The sequence below is a fragment of the Folsomia candida genome, unplaced genomic scaffold (genome assembly GCF_002217175.1).
Source record: "Folsomia candida strain VU population unplaced genomic scaffold, ASM221717v1 Fcan01_Sc002, whole genome shotgun sequence".
NCBI lineage: Eukaryota > Metazoa > Arthropoda > Collembola > Entomobryomorpha > Isotomidae > Folsomia > Folsomia candida.
This window is the reverse complement of record NW_019091194.1, coordinates 8,375,731-8,392,126: the sequence shown is the minus strand read 5'-3', so window position 1 is coordinate 8,392,126 and position 16,396 is coordinate 8,375,731. Positions and strand designations below refer to the sequence as shown.

The following is a 16,396-nucleotide window of genomic DNA, read 5'->3' as shown; positions in this document are numbered from 1 at the left end:
ACTGTGGTCAACATTACGTTAGAATTTTTATATAATTACGACCAACGATTTTATTTTCAATCAATTTGTACTTTTATGGAACAATAATGAATATCGCAAGGCAGATTTTTAAAGAAATTAACCAATCAGGCACACAAGTACATACATATATGCATGCATACATACCTTACAAGAAAGGAATGTATTATTATGTATATATAAGAATCCATTATTGACTATAGTTTGTTGTATCACACGTTTTCAGATGTGCACTTTTTAGGGATTGTTCATTGCTTCAAGTGGTCATTACAGACGCAGTTGTAATTTTTCCGAAATTTGAAGTACCCACGATATGCACAATATTTCGATGATTATCACGCCCTGTGCATGGGTAACCCATGTACATAAGCTCGCCGTAGTATCTAATAAGTTCTACACAGGTTATTGAGACCTATTATATCTGTACAATATTTCTTTGTAATAAGAACCACGTATACTTAATTTGTGGTAAAATTAAACGTGTGAATTTGAAAAGTAAAACTAGCAAAGGTGAAGGAAATGGTTACATGAAAGCCAGTTTTCAGTTTCATTCAGCACGTTGGGCAAGTAGCATCGTGTTAATCGCATCATTCCTTAAACTATAACAATAATCGCATATAAATCGTAGCCCCATATCTTTCACGGAAACATTAGCAATATCACGATTAAACGGACATTATTTTAGTATACATTATAATTTTAGCCACAATACAAAAAGTGGTCTCTTTTGTTGAAATTTTCGTGAACAATTCATCTGTTAAACCCGTTATTCAATATTAAACTACGACATTAGCAGTTTTTCAGCAGTGTTTTACAAAAATTTGATAAAAGTCTCATACAACTGACAGCAGTTTTGTATAGGAAGATGTTCGTCATTAGTATCAGTTCTCCTATCTCAAATTCTCTTAAATACAGACAGTGGTGATCTTTCATGCGAAACCACATAAACTAAATTGTCTGCAGAATCAAAAGTGGAGTGAACAAAGTTTAGTACATTTTCTTCTGATTTGTTTTTCGAGTTTTATGGTTTTAATAAAGAAATAATTGGGATGCGATTCAGACTCGGACGGAAGAACGTCGGGATGCACAAGGTAAAGCAATTTGCTCAATGAATGGTCAGCTAGGTCAGCATCTGAACATGACTGACTAAACCGCAGGCTAAGTCTGTTCTCATTTTATTTAGTAGTTACGGGTTATGACGATATATGCACTTATGCACATGTGCATGGTGAAGTACTTTGTATCAGAAAAATTGTCCGTCTCACTTTTCCCATTTTTTTCAACAACAGTTCACTTTCATTAGCAATCACTGTGGGTTATTTTGCTGGGCCGGTATGGACTGTTGTACGACTAATTAGAAAAAAAATCAGTCTAACAGTTGTGATTGATTACTAATTTATTGTATTTTTGTTTTTAATTAACTTCAATAAGTTTGTTTTTATTATGGTGCTTTGTGGTACCGTTTTAGAACTAGCAATAATTTATGACGATTATTCTGATGTCATATTGGATCCAATGATACAGTTCTGTTAGAATAATTATACGGTAATTAACCGAGCATCTACACTGAAGAGTTTTATTGTATTTATGTGCATATGTTCATATGTACACATACACACATACTATTAGCAAATTACTTGTTGACCCATAACGACGTCTAGAAAATCAGAAACTTTATGCCATGGAATAAGTACTATATTATCCTTTAGCTTTATGCTATGTAAGTACGACGTCTCATTTAATTTCAAATGGGCGATTGCGATACAACATGCTAAAAGAATTTTATGTTCCACAAAAAAAGTACTTGCATGGTATTTTTTTAATAATGTGATTTGTCAGACCGTAGGATTCATTCAAGGCGAAGAACAAAGAAGATCTTTCCATAATGTACTATTTCAGTTTAATTGGTAAAACTGAGTTAATTATTGCTTCAAGTGCGAAGCAAACTATGTAAATGCAAACTATGTATCTCTTAACATAGTAGTTCCATAATGCTAAAGAAACTATCTTTAATATCTGTCTAACAATATAATTGGGGTTAAATAAGACGATTACTTTTTCAAATTTTTGCATTTCTACATAAATATAAAACATTGTGTATATTTCAGAGATGCCTTCATTGAAATTTCCCATATGTACATAGTCTTACCATAAGAAGTGATAGTAGAGCGTAGTTTTTGAACCGGTCAACATAAAATTAAAAGGTCAGTTGTGGTTTGTGCACACATTCAGTGCCTATCATTGGTGTTGACCGTTTTTACTTGACGTGACTAGGTCAAAAGTAGGAGGAGCTTATCTATAATTTTTCGGCGATAATTTTTCACTTTTTGCACGAGAAAAAAAATGCACAATGTTTAATGTAGTGCAGCAGTCCAAGTACAATTATGATCTGGTTACCCAAACTATGGAACTATCGCTAGGGACAGTGGCTATCTATGACATAAAAGTTCCGGTTGTCCAAGGTCAAGGAGGACTACAGTGAGGTCCGACGCTTTAAACACCAGAATGGCACAAAAATTTCTGTCCGACGCCGGAGACTTTGGCCACACAAATGACCTTTCAACTTTATAAATCAGATGAGCACTGAAAAATAACCCCAAGATGGAGGCCTTTTCGAGTAGAAAGCGTCACATGCCACAGTTTGCCCAGACATAAGCTAAGGTCAAAAAATCTAACACCCTCTCCCAGCGGTACGGTAAAAAGCAAACAAAAAATAACCCGTCTGCAGATGAGAATTTCTTTAAGACGGAGCCATATTTCCACAAGAAAAAGAAGCAGAATCTATGTTAGATATTCTTAGGGTTAGTTGATTGCGAAATGGAGATCGAAGGTTATCTTATCGGCCTACATTCATGGTTTTGGCGGGAATCGGTGGAATTGGGCAAAAACCGCCCAATTTTCTGGATTATGGAGACGAGATAGTTAAAAAAATATTTGATTAACGTCACAGTGAAGAAGGAACACCCCCTCAACTAGTCCATATGGGGTTAAAAGCCACCAACCTTTGTGAAGGGCTCCACACTAACATATACAGCGAAATTCGTGAAAAACTGGATTAAAATCCATGTTTCTGACTTCATTTGCACTTTAGGTTTGACCTTGGCATTTTCGAACCGCAGTCAACTTCACCATCAAACATTGATTAAAGTTGCGGAAAGGGTCTGTTCTAAATCCCATATAAGTGTCAGGGTCACAAAAAAATTTCTGACCCGGGAATTATACACTTTGTCGATTAATTTCGTGCGTAGTTTTGATAGAGCTTTCTCCTATCGTGACCAATTTCTCAGTGCCACAAGAGGAATATATTTTCAAGTTTAATACATGTTTTCTACTTGAAATTTAACTGGCTTTTCAATGGAATATAAATAAATTTGAAATTCCTTAAAACATAAGCGATATGGTCGTCTACTCTACTATCACTTTTTAAGTTGAGACTATGTATATTCCATTTTTTAGAAAGCCTTCCTGACTTTCTTCTGCTTCATCGCAATTCAAAGTCTCAATTCACAAACGGATGGACTGAAATCTCTTCGACTGCGAGCGAAACAACAATTAACATCAACCACGCCCTCAACGGCGACACCCAGACATCCGTCCTCAGAACTAACGACGATCTCACTTTCCCCTAACCCCTCAAACCCCACAAGCCCACTTCCGCAGAGTCGAAGGAGGATACGAATGAGGAAACTAAGGAAAGTTCAGAAGCGTCAAGGTCCATTGTCCAGTGAAGAGACGGATAACACAAATGAGAATCAAGGTCCAAGGGAACCCTTGTACCAAGAGCACGAGGATGAAATCCAAGCCCCCGAACATTACTATTCTCCAATCCGGCGACAGAGAATGCGAAGTCAAAAATTGTTCACACAGAGCCATAATGTTCCTCAACAGTTTCACAAATCACTTGTGGAGTCACCCTCAAATCAAAATATTAGAAAAAGGGAGCGTGAAAGAAACTATTTTGAAAATCTAAACAACGGAGGACAACACGAGGAATATAGTCAGTCAACTCAACCCGTAAGATATAAGAAATTTTTGTATGAGTTCGCAAATGGTGTAATGCAATTTCCACGTTCTAGCCTCCTAAGAACTACGCTTTCGCATACGCCGTACGAGATGATGAGAATAAAGAAGACAACCACTTTTCTCACAAAGAAGGTTGATTTGCATATCCAAATTAAATGTGTTGTGCAATTTTAAAATGTTGCATCTCAAATCAATTTTTATTCTCAATATTCTTAAGCACGAGATGGCCAGCTCACAATGGGAGAGTATCGGATCAATCTTCCTGATGGGAGGTAACAGCTATCAAAACTTTTGAGATTTTAAATCATTAAAACTTTGGTCCAAAATGGTCCAAAAACGTCTCGACTAGATTCTCAATTTCCCCACGTCGCTTTAAGTTTTTTGTGACATTCAAATAATCTTATTTCAGGGTCCAAGTCGTCCGGTACACCGCTGGGGGAGATATTGGCTACAAGGCAGACGTGACTTACGAGGGGGAAGGCGATGACCATCCCAGCAAACCAGCCTTGACTGCGAAACCCACAGCGTACACGGCCGGAAACAATGGCTACCTTCCACCCTCGCTCAGCCCTCCAACCAATTCACCGTCCCCAAAAAAGTTCAGAAATAGAATCAAGAAAAAGCAGAACAACAGATACCAAAACTTTAGATCGCCCACACTTTCGCCAACTTCCGCTTACAACAATCGGGTGGAAGAGTATGACAGTCACGAAGGGTTTTATTCCAACATCCCACCCACGTCTCCTTCACCCTCTGCCGCCCCAAGTTATAAAAGACCACGACCAAGTGTAACTTATGAGAGTTACCCAATCCAACCACCTGCCACACCCCCTTCGCCTAACGCCTACTCGAGCAGTAGCAATGATGAGGGCGAAAGAAACAGAGAGAGGCGCCGTAGACCATCACCAACACCAAATTACGGTATAATATATCATAAAGTCTGTGTATCTTTTTTTCTAAATTAACCCGAGTTAAAAGTTAAATTGTGTCACAGAACGTCCCAAACCTACAAGTATTTACGACAACATGGAGTCTGCCGAAAAGAAAGAGTACGATGGAAACCTTGAATTTCTCCATGACCAAAGTCCTCGAGCAGGCCCATCATCCTCACGACCAAAGAAAAAGAAGAAAGTCGATGAATTCAACGGGGGTGGGTATCATCGAGGCAGCGGAGGTAGGACCAAATATGAAAGTGCTGACATTGGTGGTTATGGTTATCCAGGTCACCCCGAAATAGAGGAGGAAATTGACACATTAAAAAAATCCCACAAACCCCAACCAAATTACCAGAAGCATTTACAATTTAAACAAAGAAGGAAATCCCCCTCTCGCAAACCTACAGAAAGTTCCCCACCTGAACTTTACAATGAACCTGGACCTGGAAATTATTACGCTTCTGCTGTTAATGGACCACCACCTTCTCCAGCACCCGCTCCCCCACAATTTCGCAAACATCCGAAATCCGTGTATCGCAGTCCTTCCACACAATCGCAATCGAGTTACAACTACATTGACGACCACGCAGATCGCCAACCTGAGCAGGAGGAGCATCATTCTTATCGCGAGCAGGGAGATGTTGACCATGACAGACGACCACCATCGAGCTATGGAGGATACACCCCCATCAACTTTAAATCTGGAAAGAGCAAAAGTCTCATACCAATTGAAGATTTTAAGGCCGGGCCAGCAAAGAAGGATTTCCATACAAGAAATAAAAATATTCAAAAGAATCAAAGAAAATCTCCTCAAGTGCAAGTTGTTGACGACTTTTACTCTGATCCTCCAACCAAACATCCACAGGACCTGGGGTACCTTGAAATTAAAACTAATTTAATTGTCAATTACGTTTGACTAGTAGGGAGTAGTTATACATTTTTGCAATACCATATTTTTTGCAGGTATACAGAGCCATATCACTATTACAACTCACAACATCCTTCTTATCACCACGGGGGCTACATCCCACCCACACCGCCAGCAGGTTTGAATCAACGTCTCTCCACCGTGGCGTCAAGTCCTTCCCCATCTCCAGCTACATCTTACACCATCGACTTTCCAGGAGGAAAACACTCTTTCTATCTCAAAACTGGGGCTGGTTCTTCGTCCACACCAGCACCCAAGTTTAAGTCGTCGTCGCCTTTCAAACAACAAAAATTCTACGACAAACCTCAACCAACATTTCAGTCTCCGACATCTTCCCCTCGCAAAAAGTCACCCGGAAATGGATCTGGTCTAGTATTTTTTGAAACCCCGGGAACAGGTCCAAGACCTTCCCATCGTGGAGCAAACGACATTCTTTCCCAGCTGCCTAATATGCCCAAATCCCACCCCACATCGTTTCCCAACACCATAATTCATCCCTATGAGGTCGGTGCGAAGGACTATGGTCACAGTGTAGGGTACAGAAATTCCTTCAACACTCCATCCTCTGGGGAAAAAGACGAGCAGGATGACAATTCTCACAACGAACAGCAGGACTCTGAAGACGGCAAAAGTAATAATCCTCACGAAACGTCTCCCCTGTCCAGAGACTACCTTTTCGATAACGGGCAAGAAATCGTTGCATCGCCCGACCCTTCGCATCATTTCCGAACCTCGTCCTTAGTTAGTTCAACTCCCACCCCGGCTCAGTTTCATCATGAAAAAGCACTCTCCCCATCTCCTCCATCATTTTATATTCCTGTGTCAACCCCACAATCATTCCAAGATATTGATTACCAGCAAAACCATCAACTAGCCCCCGTTTCACCTACTCCAGCCTTTTCCACGTCCCATTTTCATCAACGTATCCGTCAACCCGTCGACTTGACTTCTGGCACAGACTATGGCATTGATCCTAGAAATGCTGGGGGCGACACAATAATGTCACAACCGTTAGGATTTACCACAATTAGCGAGGCCATCGATGATAATGCATCCCAAGTCCAGCAACATCCAGCAGACCTCACTTATCAGTATCAATACGAGGACGGTGTGAAATAGAAAAGTTTGGAAATGATGAAGTGTATTTATTTTTTAGGTGCAGGAGGTTAATTCCAGGGGTGGTTTCTTATTAAGAAAGTATTATGTGATTTTTTATAGGTTTCAATGAATGCTTAAAACTCCATATTTTATTAATCCAAGTATGTACATACGAAGGCATTTTAATAATATTTTTCAAAAGGTATGTTGGACAATGTTTTGGACCAAATGTGTACGACTTTCAAGTTAGAAATCAGCCCTTCATAAGGTTGTGGGGTCACTCATGGTCTTATGCTTAAAATTTATTACGCTGCGATTATTATTTGCCTAGCTATTTGAAAGCCAAAATCAAAGTCTTACAGGTTCATTGGAAATTAGGAAATAAAATCGTAGAAAAGTTTTTGAGTTTTTTCGAGGTATTTTTTATGGATTTACTAAAAAGTCAGTTTTTAACAAATCTACCTATGAAACATCACAGCTTCCTAAATATGTTCAAACTTTATTATAATCAGCACAATTTGGTCCAAAACATTGTCCAACATACCTTTTGAAAAATATTATTAAAATGTCCTAAATGTAAATAGAGAGAATTGACATTTGCCACGTATTTTTTTGTTTTTAGACCTTCTACTTTGTGTATTTGTTTGGTGTAGTCAATTTTTGTTGGTTAATAAATAAATAAGATGATAATCAGATCGCTCTTCATTATTATTTGATAATCGGATATACTTAATTCAGATATGCATATAATATCCAAATTAACTACATATTTTGCATGCATTTGCTTTATCCGATTTGATTAAATGGGATCCGGACAAAATGAGTATAAAATGAATGTGGATAGGACGAAATGTGGGTGGAAAAATGTGGATGACCATAAATATGGAAAGGGCAAAACGTGGATGCCTTGAATATAGAAAACTGGTTATGGGGATTATGTGATATTCTTGTACTCGCCCTTCTAATCCTAATTTAATTTGTCCCTACGCACAGTGCAAACTATAAATATTTCAGGACCACGCTCCCTGAGGGCTAACTCCTCAATCAGGGGGTGTCGTCGGTAAAAATTTTTGACGTATTTGTTGAGTCCCCCTAATTATAAATATGCATATACTGTTCAGGTTACACCCCCATGGACTTTTGTAACGTGCCCTGGTATTATCTTATACTGTTTCATGTCTGTTCTAGAACATTGGAAGTTCTCATTACAATTTGAGACCCAAACCCACACACATTGTCCAAAAATGTCGCAAAATGTCTCAGTTTCGGTGTTACACCGAAAAATAAGCCTCGTCTTCTGTATAAAAATTACGCATAAAGATTACATAATTCGTATTTAAAATCTGCTGTGGAGTATGAAGCAACTTTTTATATAAACTATACTTACAGACTACCATTTACACCGAATTTTAGGACGGAGATCGGAAATTTTGGGTCCGATTTGAAGTCGGTAGCTCTTAGAAATCTAATGATAGCTCCATGTAAAATTGTTGCACCAGTTAAAACTATATTTTTAATTTATCTAAAGAATCAAATTTTCCACATTTTTTTCATCCACATTATATTGCTATCCATATTTCTGTCATCCACATATTTTTCAGCCATATTTCAGAGGTGATATTCCGTCCTCTCCACATTTCGTCCCTAACCCGATTAAATGAATGATATAATTTCAAATAATGCAGTGTAATTGTGTTAGCTGGCCAACTTTTTTTTTGCAAAGAGCATAATTAATGGATTAAAATAAAAGGTTTTTAATTTTAACGAAAATTTCGAAAATTTCATACAATTTCTCAACATTTTGGCATAAAAACAGCAGCGGGAGTGACGAACCCCAGTCTTGCTCTGCCGAATCACATCAGGAAAACAAAAAGCCGTCTCGGCAAGAATAGAAATAGAAGAATAGAAATTGAGATTTTTCATGGCTTTAATCAGCGAAAAATAATAAAAGGTATTTTTATGTAATAGTTGTGCATTCCAACAATTATTAGGTTGACTCCTGGAGATACTCGAAGAATAGTAAGAGGTATGTGCAATACTTTGTTAACGACATTTAATGGGTGTGTTTATGCTTGGGATTAGTATGCATTAGTTCATAGTTCATAGTTTGTGTTTGTTACTGCTTATATTCATTGAAAAAAATTTAATTCTGACTGATTTAGTTTGAGGGAGGGCATCGGTTCCTTCCGTGCTAAAGAGGATGAATATTACCCAGATCCTTCTTTTTGCGTCTGCTGTTGTCTGCATATTTCTCACCATTTCTTGTCAAGGTGCCAAAGAAGTTGATGACGACGACTTTGCAGAATTTGACGATGATTTTGATGAGGATGAGTTGGCTAGGGCTAGAGGGAGACGATCACAAAGTCCATCGCCCCAAGAGAAAATAAGTCCTCCAGTCCAGCAGCAGCAACAACAACAACAGAAGCAACAAGGTATTTTTATTGTTATGCAATTGTTATAATATGACTGACTGTGATTAATGTGTAATATAAATAGTTTTACGCCTATTTTATTAGAAAATGTCGAAACTGATGATTTTGATGAAATCGATGATACTCTCAACCAAGCAGGCCAAAGACAACCTTCTCAAGAGGCTCCACAACAGAAAGCTGAATTTGATGATGAGGATGAAGCCGAAGTCGAGGTAAGTAATTATATTTTATAGAGTATTTAAGTAACATTCGACTCTCTCGTAATTCTAAACGATTTGCAGGAAGACGATTTTGAAGGTATTGACGAAGATGATTTTGAAGATGATGAACGGGACGGGAAAAGGAAAGATATGCCTCCGCCAAAACTGACGATAACGTCGGTGCCGATGCCGGCACGAGGATGGCAGGCGTACTGGGCTGAGTGTTTGATGATGGGTGGCATTATCGTATACATGCTCAATTACGTGATGGGTCGCTACAAGAACCAAAAAATTGCACAATCTTTCTTTGACATCAATTGGAACATCCTTGAAGAAAATTTCACCCTCCTGGGAGATTCCACAATATTGGAGGATGATCAAGGGACTCGGAACTTTCAAAGAATGTCAGATTCAATTTATCAAATGTGGTGTTCTGGTCGCGTCTGTTGTGAAGGCATGCTTTTGGAACTTAAACTACTCAAGGTATCACTCTTTTAATTATGCGTGTTTTATGTAAAGCGGTGAATTAAAAAATATATAATCGTGTTGAATATAGCGACAAGACCTCGTTTCCATTCTGGCAAATATATTCCGACCAGCAAAGGACACTTTAAGGATTTCGGTCGAAATGAGCAAGGAAGATATGGATAGTTTCGTGTGTGCTGTTGCCACCAAGAAAACCGGTGCTAAAATAATCAAAGAGTACAACGGTAAATTCTGAATCACAAGTCGAAGCGTATATATTAGTACGAAAATATTATTATTACTTATTTTCAGACTTGGCAAACTACTGTCCGGATAAGAAACCTGGTAATAAGCTTAGACAACATAAATCTTATCAAAATACTTTACTGTGATGACGTATTATGAACTTGTTTCAGGTGACAAATACGGACTGCCTTCTCAATTCGTTGTTTTCTCTGAAATGGGGGAAGTGGTAAGAAATTAGCTTGTGCCGATGCCAAGAATAATGCCATAATTCTTTTTGATTCATTAATTTTTATAGGCTTCGTCAATTTTTGACTCTCGGACCGTCTCTGTGATAAATAAATTTGCACCCTTAATTGATTGTATCCACATCACTGACCAGGTACTGAATTAATACTTGTCTATAACATTTAACATATTATTCATCTTTAAGATGATAAAAAACAGTAAATTACACTAAATTAAAACAACTTCAGCAAAACCTTTCCATTGTCATCCTTTACTAATTTTGGTATCTCTACTTCTATCCCACAACCAAAAATGTATCCAAAGAAATGTGTAAAGAGTGACAGGGAAAATCCGTCGTCGTAATGATGATACTTCTGGAAGATTAATTTAGTGGGATGACCGTTCACCACTTTGACTCCCAGCATTTTGCCAACAATGCAGCAAAATTGAGCAAGAGCCTCCTTCTTCTTTGCATCAACCTCCATTTCATCAAATATTACGTTTTGAGCAGTTTTGAGAGCAATTTCTTCTTCGTCTGCCCCTTCATTAAAGAGAAAGTCTTTCGCCGCTTTCACCATCTTCACATCATCAATTTTGTGATGTTTTTGTTGATACATCCGGTGTTTCTTCTCGTCAGGGAAATTGGTAAGAGCCGTTTTCTTGTTATTTTTGTGGGAGGAGGAACCTTCACCTTTCGATCTACTTCCCTTTCCCCACCTCACACCCACATAAAGCCTACCGTCATCTTCGTCTTTTGCTAAATATACATGGGGGAGATTCTTGTAGGAAACTTTGGACAAAAGGGACTCAGGAACGAATTTTGTTGATTTCTTCTCCGTCGTGACTTGGAACTTGAAACCATTTGCTTCTAGAATAGCCATCAATTTAGGGAAGAAGTTGGTCTCATACTCATCCACCCCTTTTGTAAACATGATCATCTCATTGATCAAATGGATCTTATCTTCATTCTCACACACGGAATTGTGAATCATGGTCATAAGACTTAGAGCAACCTGTAACATTATCATCATTTATTGTTGCGCAATGCATTTTATTAAGAGAATTCTTTATTATATGATTTTACCAATTTGTGAGCACTTCCGTCTCCTTTCACGACTTCCTTGGTAGACAAGTTCCATGTATAATCTGTCTTAATCTTGGCAGCATTTTTTTGGGGTTGAAAATGGTTGGATAGAGCAGAGTGCATAGTAACACAAGTTTTTCCTTGCAAATATGTCAGCAATTGAGAATTCGAAAATCCTCCATTCTTAGTATAATCGGGAGTGACAAAGCCTAGAGTCGTGGTCGGAGATGTTAAATCACGAACAACGAAGGTTTGATGACTACCGTGCGTTTTGCAATGTTTTCTTTTTCTAGTTTCTGCAATTCACAAATTATCATAATCATCATCAACTAGCCAAATACCATAAATAAAACACTTTTACCCACCTGCTTTCACCCAACAAGCCTCTAAAATACATTTATACCAAATATTTCCATTTGGATTATTAGGGTTAGGGTTTCCGTCGTTATATCCGATCATTGACTCATTTGCATCCCAAAGTACCGTGAGTGTATAACCCCTGTATGTACAAGTTATGGGATTTTGCTTGAGATTTTGCATGGCATCTTTGAACCTGGGATCCTCCATGAGCTTATCATCCGTCTCACCACTCTTGTCACCAAAACCAATTCGCTTTTTTATCGCCTCCCTGACTGCAGTTACTTGAGATGTAATTTGTGATGGGAGTGGTGGGTTATTCTGGGTGGGTCTTTTCTTCAGCTTCACATCATCTCCTTGAGAATTAGTGAACTTCAGTTCCGGAATGGCAACGGAGGTGGAAGGACTTTCGTACTCGGCGATGACTTCATTTCTCTCATTGTAGCAAACCAGTCGCAACTTTTTCTTGGGGACGGAAGGAGAAACTTTGCTTGATGGTCCTGCGACTTCTTCCTTACTTTCCATTTTAGTCTATAAAATTTATGACATTTTAATTTACATGTATTTGTCAACACCAGTAACATACCTCTACTTTATCCAAATTCTCCTTAGATTCGTCCTTCGTCACAGTGTCAGATTTTTTCAAAGAAGAGTTGATTTTAATTTGGCGAGACATGTTTAAACCCTTGACTATTAATTTTGAAAACTTTAAATAACAATATGTAATATGTTGAGGAAGAAAGTGTTGTTGTTCTTCCGCTGCTGCTCACTCTGACTGAGGAGCAATTCTCCTCCTGAGCGAAAAAATTTTACTCGTCAAGGTCAATGACCTTGATCTGAAATGGGTAAGAACTAAAGTTTTTTATCCATTTCAGTTTACCGGACTGAAAAATACTGAACCGTAAGCCATATCCAAAGGAATTTAGAAATATATTCAAGGCTGACAGTTTTATATTTTCGGTATCACAGGGAAAGTGGTAAAGATCTCAAACCTCCAGAACCTAGACGATTTTTATTTTTTACCCTGAATCTTCTTACTACCCCAACTGGAAATAATGCTGACCAAGTATTCGAAGACATGAAACCATTCTTCCAATTCATTTTTTACACCATTGATCGAATGAAGCGATTACGTCTGTCCCGGGAGGTAAACATTTGAAATAATAACGTATACATAATTGAAGATCAGTAAACACAAATTAAGCGACATAGTAAATGTGTGTTCGTATTGCATCTTGTCAGGGGAAAACCAAGGCGGATAAGAATCGTGCTAAAATTGAAGAAGCTTACATGAAATTAACTCATGTTGCTCGAGCTGAAGCTGCTGCTGCGCGAAAGGAAGAGAAACGTCGCCAGGAAAAGGAAAAAATTCTAAAGGAGGATGATCCTGAAAAACAGCGTCGCTGGGAACAGAAGGAACAAAAACGTGAAGCAAAAAAGAAGACACCTAAGATGAAACAATTGAAAGTGAAGGCGATGTAAATACAAGAACAAACACATTGAAGGTCATCTTAAAGAAAAGCATGCAGGGTGTGTCAATACTTTGGCATTGTCTTGTCTCGTTTATTTGCAAACTAAGTTTGAAAAATGAAGGCGTGCATAATTAGTCAGAATTAAATTATTTAAGTAGTATCAGTTGTCAAAATATAGTTTGGATGATAAAAATTATATAAAAATTATACCTATACTAATATTTACACACATCAAGTAACAAACAGTTTTCACAAGATACATATGTAACCTAAACTCAAACTCTAATAACCACCTATGTATTTATACTTTTGTGGCCAATAAGAAGGGTCACAATTTAGCAGACAAAAATTTGATGGCATTTATCTACTTGATCTCTTTCAAAGACAATGACAAAAAATGTATCCTTCCATGAACTAATTTTGTAAAGGGCCTAAATTACAAACAATTTTGAATGGAAAACTCCCTTCCAATATCGATAATATTTCTATTAAACTAATAAATAAAAATTGGTTTTACGTTCTAGTGCTGGCGGAGCTTAGTTTATATGAAGTTTTAGGATATATAGTCGGTTTTGTGAAAATACGTAATAAACATGTATGTCTTGTTGAAGATGAGCATGTTATGAACCCAAGCACGATTTGTCCATGCAAAGTAAATACAAACCAGTTATGGGATAAAAAGTCTGCAAAAGCATGAATGGGTATCTGCGTTTACATACAAGGTTTCATGCAATGAATAACATATCCAAGATTTTATATGCATATATTGTTTGGATAATCAGAAAAGTTTAAATTTCAAGGATATTTAACCAGCCAGCCAGTCTGGACAGTAGACCATCAGCTATTGATGTAAGAGTAATCATCTCATCCCAAAACCTTTTCAAAGTGGACACGATTCATTAGCCCCATTCTATATCACTAATAATTCTAAAAGCTTGTATATTTTTTTCTGGAGTTGTTCAGATTTTTTTTTCGAAATGTCAATTGAGTCCGGCATGATCCGTTGGAAGAATAGAGTGGCATTGGTTACCGGAGCGAGCGTTGGGATAGGGGAAGCAATTTGCACCAGTCTCGTCAGCCATGGAATGACCGTAATGTCTACTTAACTTTATTTTACGTCGTAATTTTGCGTACTGAAATGGTTTTAAATTTTTTAGGTGATTGGTTGTGCTAGAAGCAAAGACAAAATTGACGTATTTGCGAGAAGTTTTTTTTCACAGTCGTAATACTTCACGATTATTTACTAATATATATTCCATTTCATTATGCTGTAGATGCTGAGCAATGATCTGAGCAAGAAGGGTTTGTCCGGTAGACTAATAGCGTACAAATGTGATGTTTCGAATGACAAAAATATTGACGACATGTTCGAGTGGATTGCCAAAAATCATGGGGGTGTCGACGTTATGGTTAATAATGCTGGATTCTCTTGCAAGGATACTTTACTCGGTAACACAATTACATATTTCTACGCATAACATTAGAAATATCAATGTCCTTAAGAAAGGAGATTTGTGTGGCAATTTCGCTTCAGGCTAACAATTCCAATTAAATGTTTAAAATATTTAAACCTCTCAGTTCAGTTTTGCGTAGCCGTATCCCGAATCAGGATTTATTTGTAAATATTTTCGTCAGCTCCGATTATATTTCACTAATTCGATAATTTGAATACTTTGCGCTAATTATTGAAGGAATTAGCGTCAATTTGTTTGTATTATTTAGCACCTAATTTTCGAAATAATCATCGTAAAAAAAGATCCCCTTATTTCTACCAAATTTGGCCAAAATCGATAACAGGTTATCGAAAACAGACAGACAGTCGGAAGGACATGACGACTATCTACATAACCCCTGCATAACATTCAGGCTAAACATGTGCATACGTTAGAGTCTAACGGATGTCTATTAAAATAATCTCAGAACGAATTATTTTGTAGAAATCACGGGCGATAAAATGCGAGATATGCTGAATGTGAACGTTGTTGGGCTAGTTTTATGCACCAGTAAGGCTGTCAAGTCCATGCTGACTCGTGGCGTCGATGATGGTCATATTTTCAACCTCAACAGGTCAATTTAATTCTCAGCCGCGTCATATTCCTTACAAATAAATAAATTTGCCTACAAATAAATAAATTTGCCTATAAATAAATAAATTGTGTACAGCATGTCTGGGCATCGCCTTACAGGGATTTTGAATTTTTACGCTGCCACAAAATTTGCAGTGACAGCTCTAACCGAAGGATTTCGTCGAGAGTTGGTGGAAAACTCTAAAATTCGGATAACAGTGAGCATGGGATATTTAATTTGTCAGGACTATGGCTCATTTGCTTGTCTTATTAACTTAATTAAATTACAGGCCATTAGTCCAGGTCTCGTCGAAACTGAATTTTTGGCTCGGGCATTTGAGGATAAGGATATGGCACAGTCCGTATTTGCGAGGTGCGAAAGCGTCATCAAACCTCAAGATATTGCAGATATTTTGCTTTTCTCCTTGTCTTCACCACCAAATATACAGGTCGGCATCCATCGTTCGTCGTCTCATACTACACATTTTAATATGACGACTAATAATAAAATTTTATGCTATTCAGATTCATGATGTGTTGGTGCGTCCTTGTGGAGAGAAAATTTAAACTCCCGACAGCAATCAGAACTGAGAAATAAAAATAAAACATCAATCTTTAATTAATTTATCTTAATTAATTTAGTTCATTAATACTTAATTAATTAATAACGGTTTGTTAAAATCGCATGAAAAAAAATACAAGAAAAGTGAAATTGAGACAGTCACTTGGAAATGGAGGGTTGTGAAACCGGGCAAATATTCAGTTGTATTCATTCCTGCATCGGTCAAACATGTTTGATCAATAATAAAAACAGCGGATTTTATTTTGTTTTCTTTAAATTACTGAT

General features: G+C 37.5%; 4 protein-coding genes across 4 annotated transcripts; 3 read left to right on the top strand and 1 right to left on the bottom strand.

Moving 5' to 3' along the window:
* The first annotated feature begins 582 nt into the window (after positions 1–582).
* LOC110844025 (extensin-2) lies at positions 583–7,697 on the top strand. Its single transcript, XM_022090119.2, has 7 exons — positions 583–1,109; positions 3,475–4,032; positions 4,095–4,173; positions 4,259–4,313; positions 4,451–4,962; positions 5,036–5,849; positions 5,940–7,697. The coding sequence occupies exons 1-7, from the start codon at positions 1,068–1,070 to the stop codon at positions 7,021–7,023; spliced, it is 3,144 nt and encodes a 1,047-aa protein (XP_021945811.1). The 5' UTR covers positions 583–1,067; the 3' UTR covers positions 7,024–7,697.
* Positions 7,698–8,836: 1,139 nt separating this feature from the next.
* Positions 8,837–14,098, top strand: LOC110844236 (coiled-coil domain-containing protein 47). The gene is made up of 11 exons (XM_022090389.2): positions 8,837–9,028; positions 9,165–9,434; positions 9,519–9,646; positions 9,716–10,117; positions 10,191–10,344; positions 10,412–10,444; positions 10,516–10,571; positions 10,641–10,724; positions 12,887–12,912; positions 12,981–13,158; positions 13,254–14,098. Exons 2-11 carry the CDS (start codon positions 9,203–9,205, stop codon positions 13,491–13,493), a joined length of 1,533 nt encoding a protein of 510 aa, XP_021946081.1. The 5' UTR covers positions 8,837–9,028; positions 9,165–9,202; the 3' UTR covers positions 13,494–14,098.
* On the bottom strand, positions 10,737–12,904 carry LOC118434381. Its single transcript, XM_035847733.1, has 4 exons — positions 12,598–12,904; positions 12,020–12,542; positions 11,655–11,950; positions 10,737–11,583 (listed from the first exon to the last, which is right to left on the bottom strand). Exons 1-4 carry the CDS (start codon positions 12,685–12,687, stop codon positions 10,804–10,806), a joined length of 1,689 nt encoding a protein of 562 aa, XP_035703626.1. The 5' UTR covers positions 12,688–12,904; the 3' UTR covers positions 10,737–10,803.
* A 195-nt stretch (positions 14,099–14,293) lies between the features above and the next one.
* On the top strand, positions 14,294–16,296 carry LOC110845300 (dehydrogenase/reductase SDR family member 11-like). The gene is made up of 7 exons (XM_035847736.1): positions 14,294–14,574; positions 14,641–14,676; positions 14,758–14,932; positions 15,421–15,550; positions 15,647–15,767; positions 15,840–15,998; positions 16,075–16,296. Exons 1-7 carry the CDS (start codon positions 14,461–14,463, stop codon positions 16,114–16,116), a joined length of 777 nt encoding a protein of 258 aa, XP_035703629.1. The 5' UTR covers positions 14,294–14,460; the 3' UTR covers positions 16,117–16,296.
* The last annotated feature ends 100 nt before the right edge of the window (positions 16,297–16,396 follow it).